General features: G+C 49.8%; 1 protein-coding gene across 17 annotated transcripts in view; it reads left to right on the forward strand.

Moving 5' to 3' along the window:
- Positions 1 to 17,356, forward strand: part of CACNA1G (calcium voltage-gated channel subunit alpha1 G) — a 153,582-nt gene that overhangs the window by 79,348 nt on the left and 56,878 nt on the right. For 16 of the 17 annotated variants that reach the window (XR_005826025.1, XR_005826024.1, XM_040581800.1 and 13 more), the window contains exons 11-17: positions 2,443 to 2,594; positions 3,142 to 3,327; positions 4,473 to 4,587; positions 5,296 to 5,451; positions 12,536 to 12,629; positions 13,179 to 13,363; positions 13,512 to 13,958. Coding sequence is in view for 15 of the 17 variants with exons in the window: in XM_040581800.1 (XP_040437734.1) it covers positions 2,443 to 2,594; positions 3,142 to 3,327; positions 4,473 to 4,587; positions 5,296 to 5,451; positions 12,536 to 12,629; positions 13,179 to 13,363; positions 13,512 to 13,958 (1,335 nt within the window). In the remaining 2 variants the exon portion in view is untranslated. Of the gene's footprint in view, positions 1 to 2,442; positions 2,595 to 3,141; positions 3,328 to 4,472; positions 4,588 to 5,295; positions 5,452 to 9,668; positions 9,738 to 12,535; positions 12,630 to 13,178; positions 13,364 to 13,511; positions 13,959 to 17,356 lie in introns of all 17 variants that reach the window. The other variant, XM_040581817.1, reaches the window with a different exon arrangement.

The following is a 17,356-nucleotide window of genomic DNA, read 5'->3' on the forward strand; positions in this document are numbered from 1 at the left end:
GGTCTCATGGCCCACCCAGTGGGTGCTGGGGGTCCTGGGAGAGTTGCAGTCTAAGCTCTGCTCCCCACATCATGAAGCTGTGTCCTCCCAGCCAGATTTACAATCCCAATAACATCTCCAGCCAGAAGGTGCTCACAAGGTGCAAAGTTTCATTAATCCATGCTATTAACACAACTTCCCTGCCAGGGCTGATTGGGTTTTCCGTGTCAGCCCCCGCGGGGAAGGGATGCGGCCGCTGTGGTTGCTGCTGGGCGCTGCTCACTCACCGAGGGACTTAACCAGGTCGCGCCTGCAGGGACGGTTGGATGTGGCAGCGCGGCTGCAGGGGGGGAGCAGAGGGTGGAAGTCAGCCTTCAGGGCCCGGGTTAGTGGTGCTGATGGATGAGAAGGAAAGCTTCCAGGAACATGTTTCCTTTCCAGCAGTATCGCTGCGGTAATGATAACGGCACAGCCTGCTTCGGTGCTGGGGCGCTCGTGAATGAGTTGGCATTTTTTTTGTGACTAATGTAGACTTTCAGCTATTTGAAATTGTCCTGAGGTGCAGCTTGACATATAAGTTCTTGGCCTATTTATTACTTTGTGTCTGAGTGTTCCCATAGGTATATGATTTTAAACCAGGGCTGCATTTAATATCAGGAGCTGGAGCATTTGTATTTCAGCTCCAGATCAGTGAGGAGGCGATTTAGGCTGTAGGTCCAGTGTGTTTGGCAAACTCTAGCCGAAGCATCCATTCCTGGGTGAGGATGTTTGATGTATAGGAAGCGTTCAACACCCCCTTATTTAATTTTTTTATTACTTTTTAATGCTGCTGTGTCCCCCTTTGCTATCCAATGACCATTGCTGTGTCATCACAAGCTCCCACCAGCATCAGTGTAAGTCCCTAGGGATCATACAACCATGCTGAGACAGCATCAGGCCAATTTAGGTCACCATCTACCCTTGCACTGGGTTGGAGGAACCTGTTCTCCAAGGGCTTGGCCAGCTGTGCCTGGAGCCTTCAACCCTGAGAAAGAGTTGGATGATTCTGTGAACGCCCACAGGGATTTATCTGGTTTTTTGCCAAGTTTATCTGTGAGCTTTTGGTCACTGTAGTTTCTTGGGACTTGGAAACACAGTTGAGCAAGTGTTGATCCTGAGCCACCCCCTGTCCTGGCTCCCACGGTGTTGCGTTGGGGCTGGGTCATCTCATGTCAAACCCTACAGCTTGTGAAGCAGCGTGTGCCATGGCGTTGCAGCTCCTGGTTGGTTGTAGGAAGTTTTTGGCCAGCCATGAAGGTGTTTCATGTCAGCTGTGGGAGCAGTCAAGAGCACACGTTGTGCGTTGGCTTCTGCTCATGGCATAGCTGCTGTGGGCTTGTACATCTGGCCATGACCCACCGCGGTGTTGAGGCATCTGAAGCTAAGGGGATTTAGACAAGTATCTGAGCGAGTTAAGTGCCAAACTACCACTAAGAGGAGACCAGCACCCGCTGTGTGTAAGGTGTTTTTCCAACTGTGCCAGCCCACTGCCCTGCGGGGCACCTCGGCGTTGCCGACACGACCCCGTGGCCGTCTGCCAGCAGGACGTCGGCTTCTGATTTTAACAAAGCCTTTAAGTAGAAACACGCAGTTGCGGCTCTGTGTTGGGGTTAAATGGGGAGAGGGGATCTGGTACTGCAGATTCTGCTCCTGCCTTTGCCACTGACTGATCCTAAACAGACTACACCACCGGTTTTTGTCTTCTGCCATATGTTTTCCAATAATGCCCGCCCACCCGTCGGGGAAAGCACAGCAATGGGTGTCTGCAGGCATTGTTGGGAACCCTCTGTGAAATATGCTAGAAAAACATGAAAGGTATTAATTTATGTCTAAGATTAGTGGAAGTCTGTTTGTTATGGTTTTTTCATACCTCTATTTTTAGATTGCCGGTCTGGAGTGCCAGGATTGGTCCCTTCGCCATTAGCAGTATTTGGGGCCTCCTGATAATGAGGTTTTTGAGCCATTCCACTTATATCACCTCAAGTCTCTGCTTTTGAAAAACCTTAGCTTAAACCTTTTGATGAGATGCTAAATAAAAAGACAGGCCCTAAAAGAATATTTATGTGACAAAACGGTCCAGCTTTCCTTTCTGCTCAAGGCAAATTGGTTTGGAGGATGTGAAAGCGTTAAGGCTTAGTACATGCCACTTCTCCATAAACCTCCTGAGGTGGTACTAAAGCTGCGATTAACGTGAAGTCCATGTCTGGATTTACCTGCTCAATTTACAACGGGTGTATAAACCTTAAATACTCTGATAGTATTTTTCTTCTCTCTCCTGGGCTTTGAATGAGCTATTGCCATTTTCTTGCTACACCATCAGCATTGGAATTCCTATGCTTGCAGTACTGGGGCTTGTATTTCCAGGTGTGATCTCGGATACGGAGCTGTGCTGCTTACTGCCTCCCTTTCCTCCTCTTTCCCCAGCCGGAGGAGCTTACCAATGCCCTGGAGATCAGCAACATAGTCTTCACAAGCCTCTTTGCCCTGGAGATGCTGTTGAAAGTCCTCGTTTATGGTCCTTTTGGCTACATTAAGAATCCATACAACATCTTTGATGGGATCATCGTGGTGATTAGGTACAAACCTAGAGCTTTCTTTATGTGTGTTTCTCCTCATTGGGCTGTTTAATTAAACAGAAAGTAATGGAGATTGGGCATAAATACCTTCCTGTGACACTTTATACTTCTCTGCTGTAAATTAATGCACTTAGGCATGATTGCTAATACATATCTGGGGGTTATTTTACAATCATTTCAGAGAGAGGCCCAAGCAGAAAGCGATCAGTCCCAATGTCCTGGGAAAGTCTAGGATCCAAATGGTACGAGCAGTGCCCGATTAAGTAGCTCTGGGTTTTTTGGCATGTGCAAAGGCTATAATTGCCCCTGCAGCTGCAGGCACTGATTTGCAGGCATGTTTTTGACACTCTGGTGTCTAGTCTAGGGGCTCTGGCTCTGCTCTTTGCAAGCCTGGATGGAGTCCAGCTCGCTGGGGGCATTGGCGGTGTGTCTCTGCCCGCTTTCCATCCCTCTTCTCTCTGAATTTCAGCCTCTCTTTGTATCCTCTCTGTGCTTTTGTGTTAGACTTGGTTGTCTCATCCTGCAATGACCTTTTTTTCTTCCTCAGCGTGTGGGAGATAGTGGGCCAGCAAGGTGGGGGGCTCTCGGTCTTGCGAACCTTTCGGCTCATGCGAGTTTTGAAGCTGGTCCGCTTCATGCCAGCCCTCCAGCGCCAGCTCGTAGTCCTCATGAAGACCATGGACAACGTGGCCACCTTCTGCATGTTGCTGATGCTCTTCATCTTCATCTTTAGGTGAGTGCTTCAGATTCCCCATCCAGACATTGCTCTGGGTTTTTAGGTGGGATCCCATGGTGGGGTATGACTCTTACCAGGATGTGGTCCCAGGAATGGCATCACTGGCCAGTGCTGGCGGTGGCTTGCTGCCCTGACTAAATTCTCTTAGCTCTGGCCAAATGAAACATCTGTCTTTGCAAGATGATTTGCAAGGAAAATCTTTCAGCTGGATGATTCCTTGACATCACCCCAAGACAGCGGTCCCATTACTGACTAGCAGAAAGCCTGGTGCTAAAAATGTTGCCAAGGAGAGGGTGATGTTCCTAAAATAAAGTAATCTGTGGTGGTGCTCGTGCTCTTGCATGGCCTTTTCTTTCAAGAAGTGGAAATGTTAGAAATTGGCTTCATGTAGCCCCAGATTGTTGGATTTCATTCTAATTTTTGAGGTGTCTCCTTGTAACAGCCGACTCTGGTGTTCCAGCAATGCAGGCACTGGGAAAGCTTAAGAAAGCTAGTTTCCTCCATGGAATAATGTCCCTTCTCCCAGTGAGATGTTTCACTCCAAGACCACCATTTGTAGCTGCGGTGCTCAATAGAGCTGCAAATAATTCAATTATTCAGGTTACTGGCAGAGAGCAGGGGTAAACAGATTATTCTTTTAGTATCAATCTGAAATGAAAGGTATTCTGTTTCCTTGCCAAAATTGAAAAAGCTGTTTCAGGTCCCCTGATATGTCTCATTCAGGCATGTCACAGAAACCCTTTTTGTCTTCCTAATTTGATTTCAGCATATTTTGCTGAAAATGTGTCATTGCAAAACAGAAAGTCAAAACATTTTGTTTAGAAAATGTTGAAAGGCAATGCTTTGACTTAAAAAACCAAAGCAGAAGAAAAAGAAGGAGCAGGCATACTTTTTGGTTGAAACTCTTTGACAGGTTTGACCCAAATTCACAACTGGCCTGCACGATCTCAAGGTGTGTTTTCAGTGAACAAATGATTCCTCTTTTTAAAAATAAAAAATTTAAAATTAAAAAAAATAAAGATTTAAAAAAATAAATTAAAAAAAGCCTGCCCAGGTGAAATGAGGAGGCAGTCAGCCCTGCTGTATGATTGCTGGTTGGTACTGTGGTCCTCCTGCGAGCCCCTGCTTTCCCTTCCGTGCAGCATCCTGGGGATGCACCTCTTTGGCTGTAAGTTTGCTTCAGAGCGCGATGGAGACACGCTGCCCGACAGGAAGAACTTCGACTCCTTGCTCTGGGCCATCGTCACTGTTTTCCAGGTACCAGATGGAAAATGCCACAACTCATGTGCATGCTGGGATTGTTTCAGTGTTGTTTTCTGACCAAGCGTAGCAAAGCTCCTTGCCATGGAAGGGAGAGGACCCAAACCCACAAGTGCAGGAACACAGGGGGTTTCAGACTGTTTTCCAGAATAAATCAGAAAGCTAATGAGGAGGGGCTGCCGAGGCAGGGGGCTCTTGTGTTTGCAGGGTATGGGCTGGGTGGGTGACAGTAAATGCAGAGGGTGGAGATGGAGAGGAGGACGACATCAGGACCATTCGCAGTGGTATTTTGGCAAAGAACAGAATTTGGTTTAAGCCCATAATTGATGTGTGCAGTTGTTTCTTCTAGCAGCTCTGAGCTCTGTAGCTGTGGGATTTAAGGAGGACTTTCAGCCGTTCTGGCTGAGGCAAGGTCTGGCTGACACTGGCAGCTGAACGTGTCCCTTTGTGCAGATGGGGGTCAGGGCAGTTTGGGCAGGGCCCTTATAGGTCGCGTGAGGGTCACTGTCACTTTGGTCCTGTCTCTTCTCTGGCTCAGAAGATGGCTTGGGCCAGATTTATATTCCTGTGGTTATGGCTACGGTGGATACTGCAAAAGTGGGGTGCTTGTCTGGCCCATCTGGAGCACGGATACCCAGCCAGGCTCAGGGAAAACAGCACGCTATCCTCCAGTATCTCCATTTTCCTGATATCTTTTCTCTGCAGATTTTAACCCAGGAAGACTGGAACAAGGTCCTTTACAATGGCATGGCATCGACCTCCTCCTGGGCTGCTCTCTACTTCATCGCTCTCATGACGTTTGGGAATTACGTTCTCTTCAACCTGCTGGTGGCCATCCTGGTGGAGGGTTTCCAGACAGAGGTAATGTCCTCACGCTCATCGTGCCTTTGCTTTCTTCTAAAGTTTCAGGGCCTCCAGATCCTGGAATGTGATTTCTGAGACAGACAGCAATACATTCACAAGAGTGGCACGTGAAAAAAGTGGGGGAAAATAGTAGGTCGTCTTTTTTTCTTTCTTTTTTTCTTTTTTTTTTTTTCTCCTTAGCCACAGTGCGGTTTAACACAGTAAGCCCTCTAAACGAAGGGCTTAAATGAAAAGCATTGTTAGCGTTAATGCAGGAGTGGGAATTCAGCAGTGAGTCAGGCACTGCGGATGGGATCGCTGTTATGACAGAGTCTTTGAAACAATTCTCACTGCGTTTGTCAGCCAGGAAACTTAGGCAGGCTGGTAAGAGATTAGTGACACGATTATCTTTTTTGATGGTATGTGTTCACGGAGCTCTTCCCGTTCCAGCCCTGCAATGTTCTGCACTCTTTAACGTACATGATTTCTGGTGTCTGCCATCTGTTTCCTTGGCCTGGGAACTTCCATGAGACATCCTGGATTGCTGGAGGCTTTCATGGAAGGGCAGGGGGGCACTTGGGTTTGAACTCAATCTTTATTTTCATCCTACTGCCTTCCCAACTGTCCAACTTGGAGCAAGTGAACGTGTCACCCAGCCCCCAGAGTGGGGGACCCGCGATGCTCACCCGCTCTCTGCAAAAATTGTCTGACTGTCCAAGAACATCAGTAAGGGGAGGGGACCTTTACACCCTGCCCAGGGGCTTGGAGAGGTAAATATAACCTGAAACTGCTCGCTGGGATCTGCTTGTATAGGCTGTGCTTTTACACACTGTCTCTGATTTTTATAAGCAGTCTGGGGTGACTGAGTATTAGTTAAAATTTGTTGCTTGGGTATCATAATATCCTACCACCCTATGAACAGCTGTGCACAAAACTGGTTTTATTATTCTTTTTGAAGCACAGTTTAGAGTTAAATTAATGGAGTTGTACCAAGAGATAGCAAGAATTTATTTTTTTTTTCTATTTTTATGTATTGGCTCTCTCCATGTTGGTGCTTTTCTTTTTTAATTGCTATTGTAGCTGTTTCTGTCTGTAAATCCTATCCCCCTCCTGCCCCATTCAGCCAAAGGGAAGGTCACTGCCAGGTTGTCCCAAATAGTACAATGTTCCCTTGCCTGAGTGAGAAGAGGTAAAAAGCTCCTTGTGATGACGGCTTCAAACCCAACCCTTTTTCTGTCCAGTTTAGCAAGTTGGTTCTCTGAAAGCTGATGGAAGTGAGCGCTCACCTGCTGTACCCGCTACCTAGAGAAAAGGGTGCAGCCCCTTCTCCAACTCCTGGTCCTTGAGGGAGGCTGACACCTCTGGTCCTTGGCTCAGCCTGGATTTTCATGCTAGAGCATCCCCGTGCATGCCCGCTGGCATGCTCCCGCACACCCAGCTGCTGCACGCCTCTTTCCCTGGGCAGCGATTTATCTGCGCTCGCTTTGCGGCCAGCTGGTACCTTGGTGTAACTCCCTGTAAATTCCTGCCCTGGCTTAATGCGCTGCGATCTTATTCCATCATCACGTTCTTGAGGGTGCATCTTCCCTGGAGTCAGGGGAACCCCCTGCAGCACCCCCCAGGTTTGCTTTTGGTTGGTTTTGTAGCAGGGCTGTCCCATTGCCTGTCCTTGCTTCTCTTCTGCTGGGGCAGCGCCGGGCTGGTCCAAGCCAGCTCCAGGACTTCGGTGTAAGCTGCAAACGTGCTTTAAGTGCGGTGTAAATCAGGGAGTAACTTCTGATTCAGGAAAGCACTGAGATAGCCTGAAGCCAGTGATGCTTTGAGAGGTGAGGCCAGGGACCAGGATCCAGCGCCACCTCCAAAGATCCGACCCTCCTGGGCCAGTTCTGCCCAGCCACGGCAATCCCACTGAATTTGCATCACATTTCTGTAATTTGTGACTCTGATTACAGTGCTGTTTTATATCTCAGGCTCTGATGATGGCATCTTCCTTCCACGTCCTTGTTACTCTGAGTTCTCCATGTTCTTCCAGTAGATTACAACAGGATCGAGAGATCCCGCAGCTCAACCCAAGTTTCTTGCAGCAGACAGGGAGCGAATGTCTGCTGGAGGTTGGGAGCCAGGTCTAGCGTTGCTGGTTAATGTTTATTCAGCTTTGCTGGTGTATAGCTCTGCAAACAGATCTGGTTTTTGCTAGCCAGCACGCGAAGATCCTCTCCTAAGCAGAATTAATAGAGAGATCATCTCTCGCTGTAAACAAACCCCAGAGTCTCCCTCCTGTGATTGCACTTGACCCCTCTTCTGAGTTTGGTTTTTTTTTTTATTCTTATTATTATTTTTTCCATTCTCCTTCAGATTTCTGGGCTGAAACACAATCCTGGGGCTGCAGCCTTTATCTCCCTGGTCCTTGAGTGCCTTTCCTCAATCTGCAAGCACCTCGTTAATTTTAGTGCATGGCTTTGCAGCCCCAGTTGCTAGGCAGCAGATGTATATAAGCAGTTGAGAAACAAAAAGGACCTGTTCCAAACTTTAAATATGGAGCAATATATTTTGCAGGGTTGAGCTTTTTTTTTTTTTTCTTTTCTCTTCTTTCTTTTTATTTGGTAACCCGCTTCTCTTGCAAGAGGCGCATGCATGACTTTATGCAACATGGTTATTTTTGACCGCGTGTTCTCTGGTTTAACTCGAGCCTGGAGCTGGTGCGGGGAAGGTGAGCGGGGGACTCCGTTTGATCGAGCTGCTAATTTAAAATTGCTGCCTGACCTCTGAGGTCCCTGCCCTGGGGACTTCTCTCTGAAGCAAGCAATGACTCCTCTTTGTCAGGCATAAAGCTCCTCTCCTGAGGCACTTCCTAATAATATTATCTCCAAAGTGTATTCTTCCATTGGTAATCCTCCTGGTTTCATGTCCCCTTGTCCCTGGCTGTCCTTGCTCATGGATTTGTTCCTTCCCCTCCTTTGTGTCCCTGTCCCTCCCTCCCTGGCACGCCAGGTCCTTCAGTCCCTCCATCCTTTCCTCTGTGGGACATTACCTGCTCTCTGGATGTAGCATCTCTGGAGAAATACAGCTTTGATTTCTTCCAGGCTTCAGCCAGAGGGAACCCTCCCTTCTCCTACAGCAGGGATCTTGGATGGTGTTTTCCTTGCCTCCCTTAGCTTTTGCATTCCTGGTTTCAATGGGATTTTCCTTGTGAAGGAAAAGGGTTTCCATGTTTTCTCTTTTGAGAGCTTTTCCGTGTCAGTCTTTGTTACAACTGAAGACTTTGTGTCCATCACATCACTAGCAAGGTACTGTTGTCCAGACATCCTAAAGCTGATGGGTCTTCCTTAAACTCTTCATCTGAGCCTGGAGTGGGATGAGTTTTGCATCCCACATGGCAACTGGTGGAAAGAGCCATTGCCCTGTAGGCAAGAAATTGAGCTGGTGGGATAACGTGTGCCCTCCTGCCGCAGCACGTAACTTCCCACAGCCCCACAGGATGGGACCCGGCTCAGCCGTGCTGCCAAAACATGCAAACGAGCATTGGGAGAGCCACCCTTGAGGAAGGGGAAGCACAAGGAGGTGAAAAATGATGTGTGCTTTCCAAGTGGGTAGGGGGAGACTGGCTTCTCGTGCTGTGAAGAGATGCTGGGGCATGTGCTGTGCCCCTTGCCCAGAGCCCTGCTGTGTTCGGGCATCCCGTTGACTTAAACGGGTGTCTCTGCTAACAGGGGTGAGGAGGGATCTGAACTCACGGCACATTCTGGTGGCTTTTCTTAAATTAGGTATTTTACCTGGCTGTAAGAGGACTGATATTGTGTTAATCAAACATTCATTAAAAGCCTCCATTGCTGCTTAATGAAGGCATAATAAATAAAGATCCTATTATGCAGCTGCAAAAAAAAAAAAAAAAAAAAAAAGTCATGTTTTCGATAATTAGCTGGTGTTTCATTAGCACAATTACCACTTAGGAGCTGAAGCAAGCTCTGTTCGAAACGCTTAAAGGTAAGGCTGGTCCCTTCGCAGGGCTTTGCTCCATCTGAGCTCTTCCAGCCCTTCCCTGTGCTGAGCGGGGACGGTGCCCCAGCCCAGCTCTCCATCGCGGCCGTGCGCTGCCCTTCTCCCCCTTCCCCTTCCTTCCCTGCCTTTTTCTCGTGTTGTTTTTTGATTCCCCGTTCCGACCTGCTGTTGAAACTGTGACAATTGAACCCCCCCTTCCCCTTCCTCCCCCCTCCCTCCCCCCGTTTCTCCTTCAGGAGATCTCCAAGCGAGAAGATGCGAGTGGGCAGTTAAGCTGTATTCAGCTGCCTGTCGACTCGTCGGGGGTACGTACACAGCACATCCCACCGCCCGCTGTGGTTGTCTCTCTCGTGGTGCCTGGTCACACGCCATGGTGCTGTTCTCATTGTAGTAACTGTCATTCTTTTGGGGGTTGTTTGGGTGTTCTGGGGGTGGTTTTAGTTTATGGTTGTTTTTTTTCCTTTTTGTTGTCCTCGTTGTCAAGTCAGCCCTGATTTTAAGTCCCTTCCTTCTCTGGGGGAGCCAGGTAAATTAAGGTGGGTGCTTCAGGGCAGCTGATGTGGCTTCAGCCCCAGCTCTTGTTGACCTCTTTCTGGATGCCTGCCCCAGGGAAGGCTCCCTGTGGGGCTGTCACAGCTCCTCCACAGCACAGTCACATCCCAGACACATCCCTAGGGATGTGGACAGTGATGCTGAGTGCTGAATGTGCCTGTCAAGCACTCCCTCCATCATGCAGGCAGAGGAGGGTGCCTGCGAGTGAAGGGACCTGGAATCAAGCCTGTTTGTGGACACGTGTGTGTGGGAGCCCCATGCTCAGCAGGACAGGGTAGGACAGTGGCAGCTGCGCTGTGGCGTGTCCCAGAAAGGCTGGCCGGGACGCTGAGATTGCTGGCGAGATGCTGCATTACAGCGTGGGACAGGATGTGAAATGGTCCCATTCGGGTCTGAGGAAGCCGTGGATCTCCGAAGTGCAGCACACCCCAAACCTTACTCTTCTGCCAACCTCATCTTTCTCTTTACCACTCCCTTCCCTTTCTCTCCTTTCCAAGAAGTCTGTTTTTTCCCTCAGCACAAAAGCCCTCTCCCATTGTATCCCAGTGTGTCAGTCCCCTTTGGTACAGGCTGGTTTAGCTGTCGTACCACCTGGTCCATCTTGACATACCCTCATTTCCCGAAAGGATTTTAACTCCCTCTTCTCTCATAACCCCTTTTCCATCCAGAAAGGCAAACTGGGAGTGCAAGAACAGGTAATGGGCAGCAGCCCTGGCTGCGAGATGCTTGTCTGCACCATACTGAGTCTGGCACGTGGTGTTTCGGAGGGGATGCTTTCTGCCCTCCAGACGTGGGGTTTGGTGCTGGGGAAGGGGGTGGGAAGTCCCGGCATAGCTCTGCTTGTCCATCTTGGCACACATCTCATCGTGCACCCTAAAACTTTCCTTTGGTCTGTTAAAGAGCACTCCAGGAATACAAATCACATAAAATTCTTCCTGTTACTTACTCCTTTTTAATAACGCATTAGGGAGAATGAGTAATTCCTGGCAGGATGGGCTGAGCCGGGAGCCTCTGTGGGGAGCATACCTGGAGCCAGCTGGAGCCCCTCTTTGTACAGAGACACAGTTTTGACTCCAGCAAAGTTCAGGCCAGCCTGATTTTACTGCTCCCCCTTGCAAGGTGCATTCCTGACCTTCCCAGTCCGCGTCTTGCAGGATGAGCTTCCCTGAATAGCACAGAAGTCCTGGATCCTCAAGAGTGGAAGTTTTGAGCCAACACTTCACATCACACTCTCTTTTGCCTTAAAAACATTTGTCTGAGAGTGTCCAGTCTGCCTAGAAAAACGTCCCCTTAACTATTTAGTGACCACACAGGGGAGTATTGGGGCTTGTCCCTCTGGGGTTTTGCTTAACAGAGAGGCACAGGGCACAGGACTTCGTGTTGGATGCCATCTTTTCTTCCCGTCCCACACTGGGGCACCTCTGGGCTTTTACAACCAACAGGTACCCAAGCACCAAACCTCCGCAGGGCTGGCCAGGGCTCCTGGGGGTGCAGCTTAGCCTCGGTGGGGTTTTCTGGGGCTCCTGGTGTCTCCCAGCTGAAGTGAGTGTCTGCTTGGCTTCTCTCATCCCAGCACCCTCCCTCCCTTCCCACCTCTCTCCTTCATCGTGACTGGGCTTGGTGCCCTTTGCCAGAGCAGTGGTTTCAGCCGTGAATCCTCCTCTTTTGGATGGGTATTGTTCTGGCGAGCACCACTGCCTGTCGGGTGTACCCTGACTATACCACACCCTAAGCGCCTTTCTGCAGTGCCAATGGACAGAATCAGTGGGGCGCCCAGGGATGTCCCTAACTGGGTCCGTGCCGCAAGACCGAGCCAGAGCCTGGGCACCACGCTGCGAGCAATGGTAAACCTCTTCTCTCCCCTCCCAAGGATGGGCACGTGTCAGAGTGGGCAGCTCTTGCTTAACCCCTGCCCTTCGAAATGATACGGCGGAATTTAACCCCCCAAACGATACAGCATAAATCTGCAAAGGTTCTGCTTCTGTTGCGTTGCAGCTGGGAGGGGAGCTGCCACCCAGGGCAGATGTCGCCAGGTTCTGCCACCTGGATCCTCTCTGCGCTGGTGGGGTGTCCATTGACACGTGCCAATTAGTTGCATTGGAAATTCAGGGTCCCTTGTGCCCCTTCTGAACCCTGGATTGCTTCATCGAAGCATCGCTAGAGAGAGCCACACAGGGAGTTTTAAGCCATGGTGTATAAATTGAGAGATGAGTAGTCCCAAAATTGCCCATCAGACATCTGTCCTTCCTTAATATCTGCCCAGTATGCAATTCCAGGAGCAAAAATTAAGCAATGGTTTGGGGGTTTTTTCCGATCCCTTTCTGGGACCATGTTTGGAGCCAGAGGCAGTCTGTCTTCCTGGTAGGAGGTTAATTAGTCTGTGGTATAAATATGTGCATGCGTCATTTTGTGAAAGGTGATGTTGCATCGTGGTACAAAATTCGGTGGATCCATAGGTGTGGTGTTGGAGACGGGAATCCGTTTTTTCAGAGGGGTATCCGTGCACCGTGGCCCATCACCCTCCTTGCTGAAGCCCTCTGTTTTGCTCCAGGGTGATGCTTCCAAGTCTGATTCCGAGGGGGATCTCTTCCCCCGCTGCCTGGAAGAGGAAGGAGGACTTAAGAAAACCTTGTCGAATCCAGCCTGTGAGTAACAAAGCCGGTTGTAGGGGTCCTTCCGCAGAAACCTCACCTTGCTGTGACAACAGTGTGTCCCAAAGGGCAGAGTCCTCCCTGGGAGAATGGTGTAGTCCAAACAGTGGAATGCTTGACATTGCAGCAGGCTTGTGGGGTGGGATCTGGGATGCAGACCTGGCTGAAAGCCCAGGCTGTGCTTTCAGGGTATCTCTGCAGGGGCACAAGTAGAGGAGCCATGGGGAAGGAGGATGGGGGGAGCAGGCATGGGCAGAGAGGGTGCCAGGGCTGGAGCTGGCAGGTGTTGGTTGAGGGCAAGTGGGTGACAGTCTGCATCTTCTCTCCTCTCCCATTGGCACCCGATCCCGTTCCAGATTTACACCCCCGTGCTCCACTGCCAGGCTGAAGGACAGGCGCTCAGCTCTCCAGAAGGGCTATTTGCCCCCATCCTCCTGATGCTTGGAGGAGAGCTGTCCCTGCACAGCTGCTTTGCCTGCCCGAGAGCAGGTTGTAGATGTGCCCTGAGAGGTATGACACCTAAAACCTACTTGTGTCTTCCAGTGATGGCCCTGAGTGACCACCCGGAGCTGAAGAAGAGCCTGACTCCGCCGCTCATCATACACACCGCAGCCACGCCGATGCCCATGCCCAAGAGTGCCATGTTTGGAGACGTGGCACAGGGCTATGAGTCCCGCCGGGCCAGCGGCATCTCCATGGACCCCACCACCTACGAGCTCAAGTCCCCGGTACTCACGTCACCTCCTCCTGCGGATGCTCAGCACGTCCCTTGGGCTTGCGGGGCTGTACAGCCAGCCAGCCGCCCCCGCTGGTGCAGCAGCAGCCCAGCGCGGGGTGGGTGGCACGGGGCTGATGCTCTCCTTGTCCTTCCTGCAGCCCAGCGCCCGCAGCTCCCCGCACAGCCCCTGGCGTGCCAGCAGCAGCTGGAACAGCCGCCGCTCCAGCTGGAACAGCATTGGCCGGGCCCCCAGCCTCAAGCGGCGGGGGCAGAGCGGCGAGCGCAGGTCCCTTCTCTCCGGGGAGGGGAAGGAGAGCTCAGAGGAAGGGGAGAGCTCAGATGAGGAGCGCTCCAGTCGGGCCGGCAGCTTCAATGGCTCTTTGCCTCATCGCATGGAGTCGCTGGAAACAAAAGGTTCCTTTGACCTCCAGGATACTCTGCAGGTGCCTTCCCTGTACCGGACCAGCAGCATACACAGCAGCCGAACCTCCACCTCCGAGCACCAGGACTGCAACGGGAAGACCTCTCCGGGTCTGCTGCTGCACCAGCTCCACCTGGATGAACCCCGACAGGACTGTGATGACTGTGATGATGAAGGCAACATGGTAAGGAAATGCCAAGCACTCATTTTGGGCTTTTTTCCTTGTCAAGGTGATGCTTATACTGTCTCAGGAGCACACAAGCAGGTGCAAAGCAACGGCCTGTTGCAGGAACTGGGTCTTGCCGTCACCACCAGACCCAAATGAGAGTCATCCAGAAGGGCCCCAGGAGGTCTCTGGGCTGTGGATGCCACCAGAAATGGGGTTGGCGTCATATTCAGTATTTCAGTGCAGCAGCAGATGGCTTGTGATGGAGGCAGCAAGGCAAAACTCCCCAGGTTTCACTAGAAGGTGCAGAGCGAAGGCTATCTCTTGGAAATAAGTTGTTTTCTTTTTCTCTTTTTTTTTCTTTAAAAAAAAGAAACACCGTAAGTAACTTTCCCTGCTGTCCAACCATTATTCAGCTTTCTGCCCCCTTGCACAGCAACAGACAATTTCTGTTGACATCAACAGGCAACACAAGGGCAGGGTCTGGTCCCTCATTCCCACGGCAGCCTTAGTCCCTAGAGACGGTGGCAATTCAAAGGCTTTGCATTAATTTCCATATGAAGAGGCATTAGACCAATAAGCATCTCTCTTTCATGGGCCTTAAAAGTGCCATTTAGGAAATATTAGCTAAAAGGGCTGCAAGCACAAGGTTTCGACTTGGATGTTTGTATCCTGAGGGAATAAAAGGAATCTGGCTGCTTTTCCATGGTTTTTTGCTTGGCTGGCAAAGAGGGGCTTGAGCTGGGCAGCAGGATGCGCACGGCCCTGGCTGTCATGTGTGCGTTGGGATGTCTCCAGGACAGTTCTGGGGTGTCTCCTGCTCTTCCCAGGTTACCTCTTTTTTTTCACTTTAACTTGTTCTTGGGCTTAAAAATGTGATGGTCTGATATGTCATCCCCAGGGGGTGACTGTTTCTGTTGGTGAAGCGGGTGGGTTTTGGGTAGAACCACGTGCCATTAACCAGGGTGATGCTGAGAACAGGAGATGATCAGGACATGATTTTACTGTATTTCACTGAGTTTGTTGAATGAAAATGGAATTTGGAGCATGTGAAGGGATGCGAAAGGCAGTGGTGACTCCAGAGAAGGAACAGGAGGAGAAGGAGTTAGTGCTGGAAGAATGGAGTCACTCAGCCGTGAATTGCCTTTAAAAAAAGCCATTATCCCATTACATCTCCAGCATGGATCCTCAGCCTGGGATTTTTACTGATTGTTTTAACCTGTTTTTTAACCTCCATAAAATAAATTGAATTTTTAAGAAAAGCAGTAATTATTTTGGGGAAAAGCACTATTAAAAGTGATCAAGCGACCATGCTCTTTATCGCTAGCTAGGGATTTTTTTTCATGCTCCAATATCTGCTGCTTTTTCCAGCTCACCTGGTCCAAACATCCCGCAGATCCCTTCCTTTCCCTCTGCAAGATTAGAAGCCAGTAGCACCCCTTGTACTGGGCATTGTGTAATGGGACATGTCCCTCCTCTCCTGTCCCATCCAGGCCCACAGCCCCAGACAGTGCTGGTGATAGGTTGCTGAATAAAATGCATGTTTTTAATTTTTATTATGGCAGCTGCTTTGAGTGTAAACCAAATGTAGTCTTCTGTGTACTGAGGTCTGGCCACATAGGGTTAGACCAAAGGTCCTTCAATCCTTTCCCGTGGAGTGGTCAAAAGCAAATGCCTAGGGAAACAATAAGCAAAATAGGATAAATAAATTGTGCCCCAGCCCATTATAGCCACAGCTGGCTGGTGCCTTTCCTCATGCTCCAAAATATGTCTTCACTTCAAATCACTAAACCAGATAGATGGGAAAATATTGCTTAGATTAGCGAAATGAGCCCCCAGGTTGCAGAGCTTGTGATTCCCTCCCCCCCCCCCCCCGCCCCCGACATCTGGGGGGTTGTTTTGCCCCTAAATTAGCCTTGACAAAGTCGGGGAAAAAATTAATTATTTTTAAAATGAAAAAAAAATAAAATTCAGAACTCCCCCACCAACAAAAGAAGAACAGAACTCAACTGCTAGTCAGATCAAAGTAATCCTAAACATGCCCTTCTGCAGCAAAGCTTCACATCTCTCCTTGCTGGCTGGTTTTGATTGCCTCTGCGCAGAAATAAAAGGAAGCGCAAAGGCTTCGTTTGGATCTCCCAGGCTCCCATTATATTGGTGCCGCTCTGCTGCCTTCAATGAGTTTATTCTTAATTTATATCCCTCCGAGGGGCCAGAATCAGGCCCCTGATAGCTGTTCTCCCCAGCAGTATAAAATCAGGGGACAGAAGTCTGTTCTTCATTGCGTGAATGCAGACGAGGAGGAGCTTTGCGGAGAGAGCGATCTGCTGCCTGGTTGGGTTCGGGTGGCTGTGACCGGGATGGGGGATATGCTGCGAGGTCTTTGTTGTTCACATCTGCTGGCTTTTGGCTGCTCTTGGGTGCTTCCCTACCGAAACTGCTGAGTGCTTAGAGCAGAAAGTGAGGGAAATATTGAATCTGCAACCAAACGTGTCCCCTCCTCCCAAAAACCTCGTTGCATGTTGCAATTGCAGCTCCTTTCCCCTTTTCTTATTGCACTTTTTTTCTGCAACGGGCAATTGCAGCTCCTTTCCCCTTTTCTTATTGCACTTTTTTTCTGCAACGGGCAATTGCAGCTCCTTTCCCCTTTGCTTATTGCACTTTTTTTCTGCAATGGGCAATTGCAGCTCCTTTCCCCTTTGCCTGTTGCACTTTTTTTCTGCAACGGGCAGGCCAGCTGCTCCCCAACCCTCTCAGCCTGCCCCTGCTGCATGGTTAGAATTAAATAATCAGGTCCCAAGTGCCTCTGTGCAGCTTCCAGCTTGCCTGGAGGTCCGTGGCTGCTCGTAGAGCATTTTTCAGCAGTTCCCCCATCCTTATAATAAATCTTTTATAAATCTAAGCCTCTCCCTTACTCTAAGGAGTGCGTCAGTCATCTTTTAATGCCAACTGCCTTTCATCCTGCCCTCAGAAGTACATTAATATCTGAAAGTCCAAAAAAAACCCCTAGCTATTTATCAGTAGCTTTCCTTGCAGTGGGCTGGGAGGGCCCTGTTAGCACGCTGCCAGGTGAAGGCAGCACCACTGCCTATTGGCGCTCAGCATCACCCCCTGTCCTGGCCCCTGCCTGCACACCAGTGGGCAGGCTGCGGGGGTCTCAGCCAGGGACATTTTGTTGAAGTCACTGGCAACTGAATTAAAGAGGAGTTTTCTTCTCCCCACCCCGTCTTTATTCATCCTGTCCAGGTGTGGTTTATAAACAAATAGATATGATTTAAACCACATAATTGATATATAGCTTTGAAGATAATGCAGCCCTAAGCAGCAATCAAGCAATCAGCCTGATTGTAAGCACTTGATGCGTGTCTGGACCTCGCGGAGAAAGCATATGATGGGACTTTAGGCTGGAAATGCTC

This window comes from Falco naumanni, chromosome 1 (genome assembly GCF_017639655.2).
Source record: "Falco naumanni isolate bFalNau1 chromosome 1, bFalNau1.pat, whole genome shotgun sequence".
NCBI classification, from domain to species: domain Eukaryota; kingdom Metazoa; phylum Chordata; class Aves; order Falconiformes; family Falconidae; genus Falco; species Falco naumanni.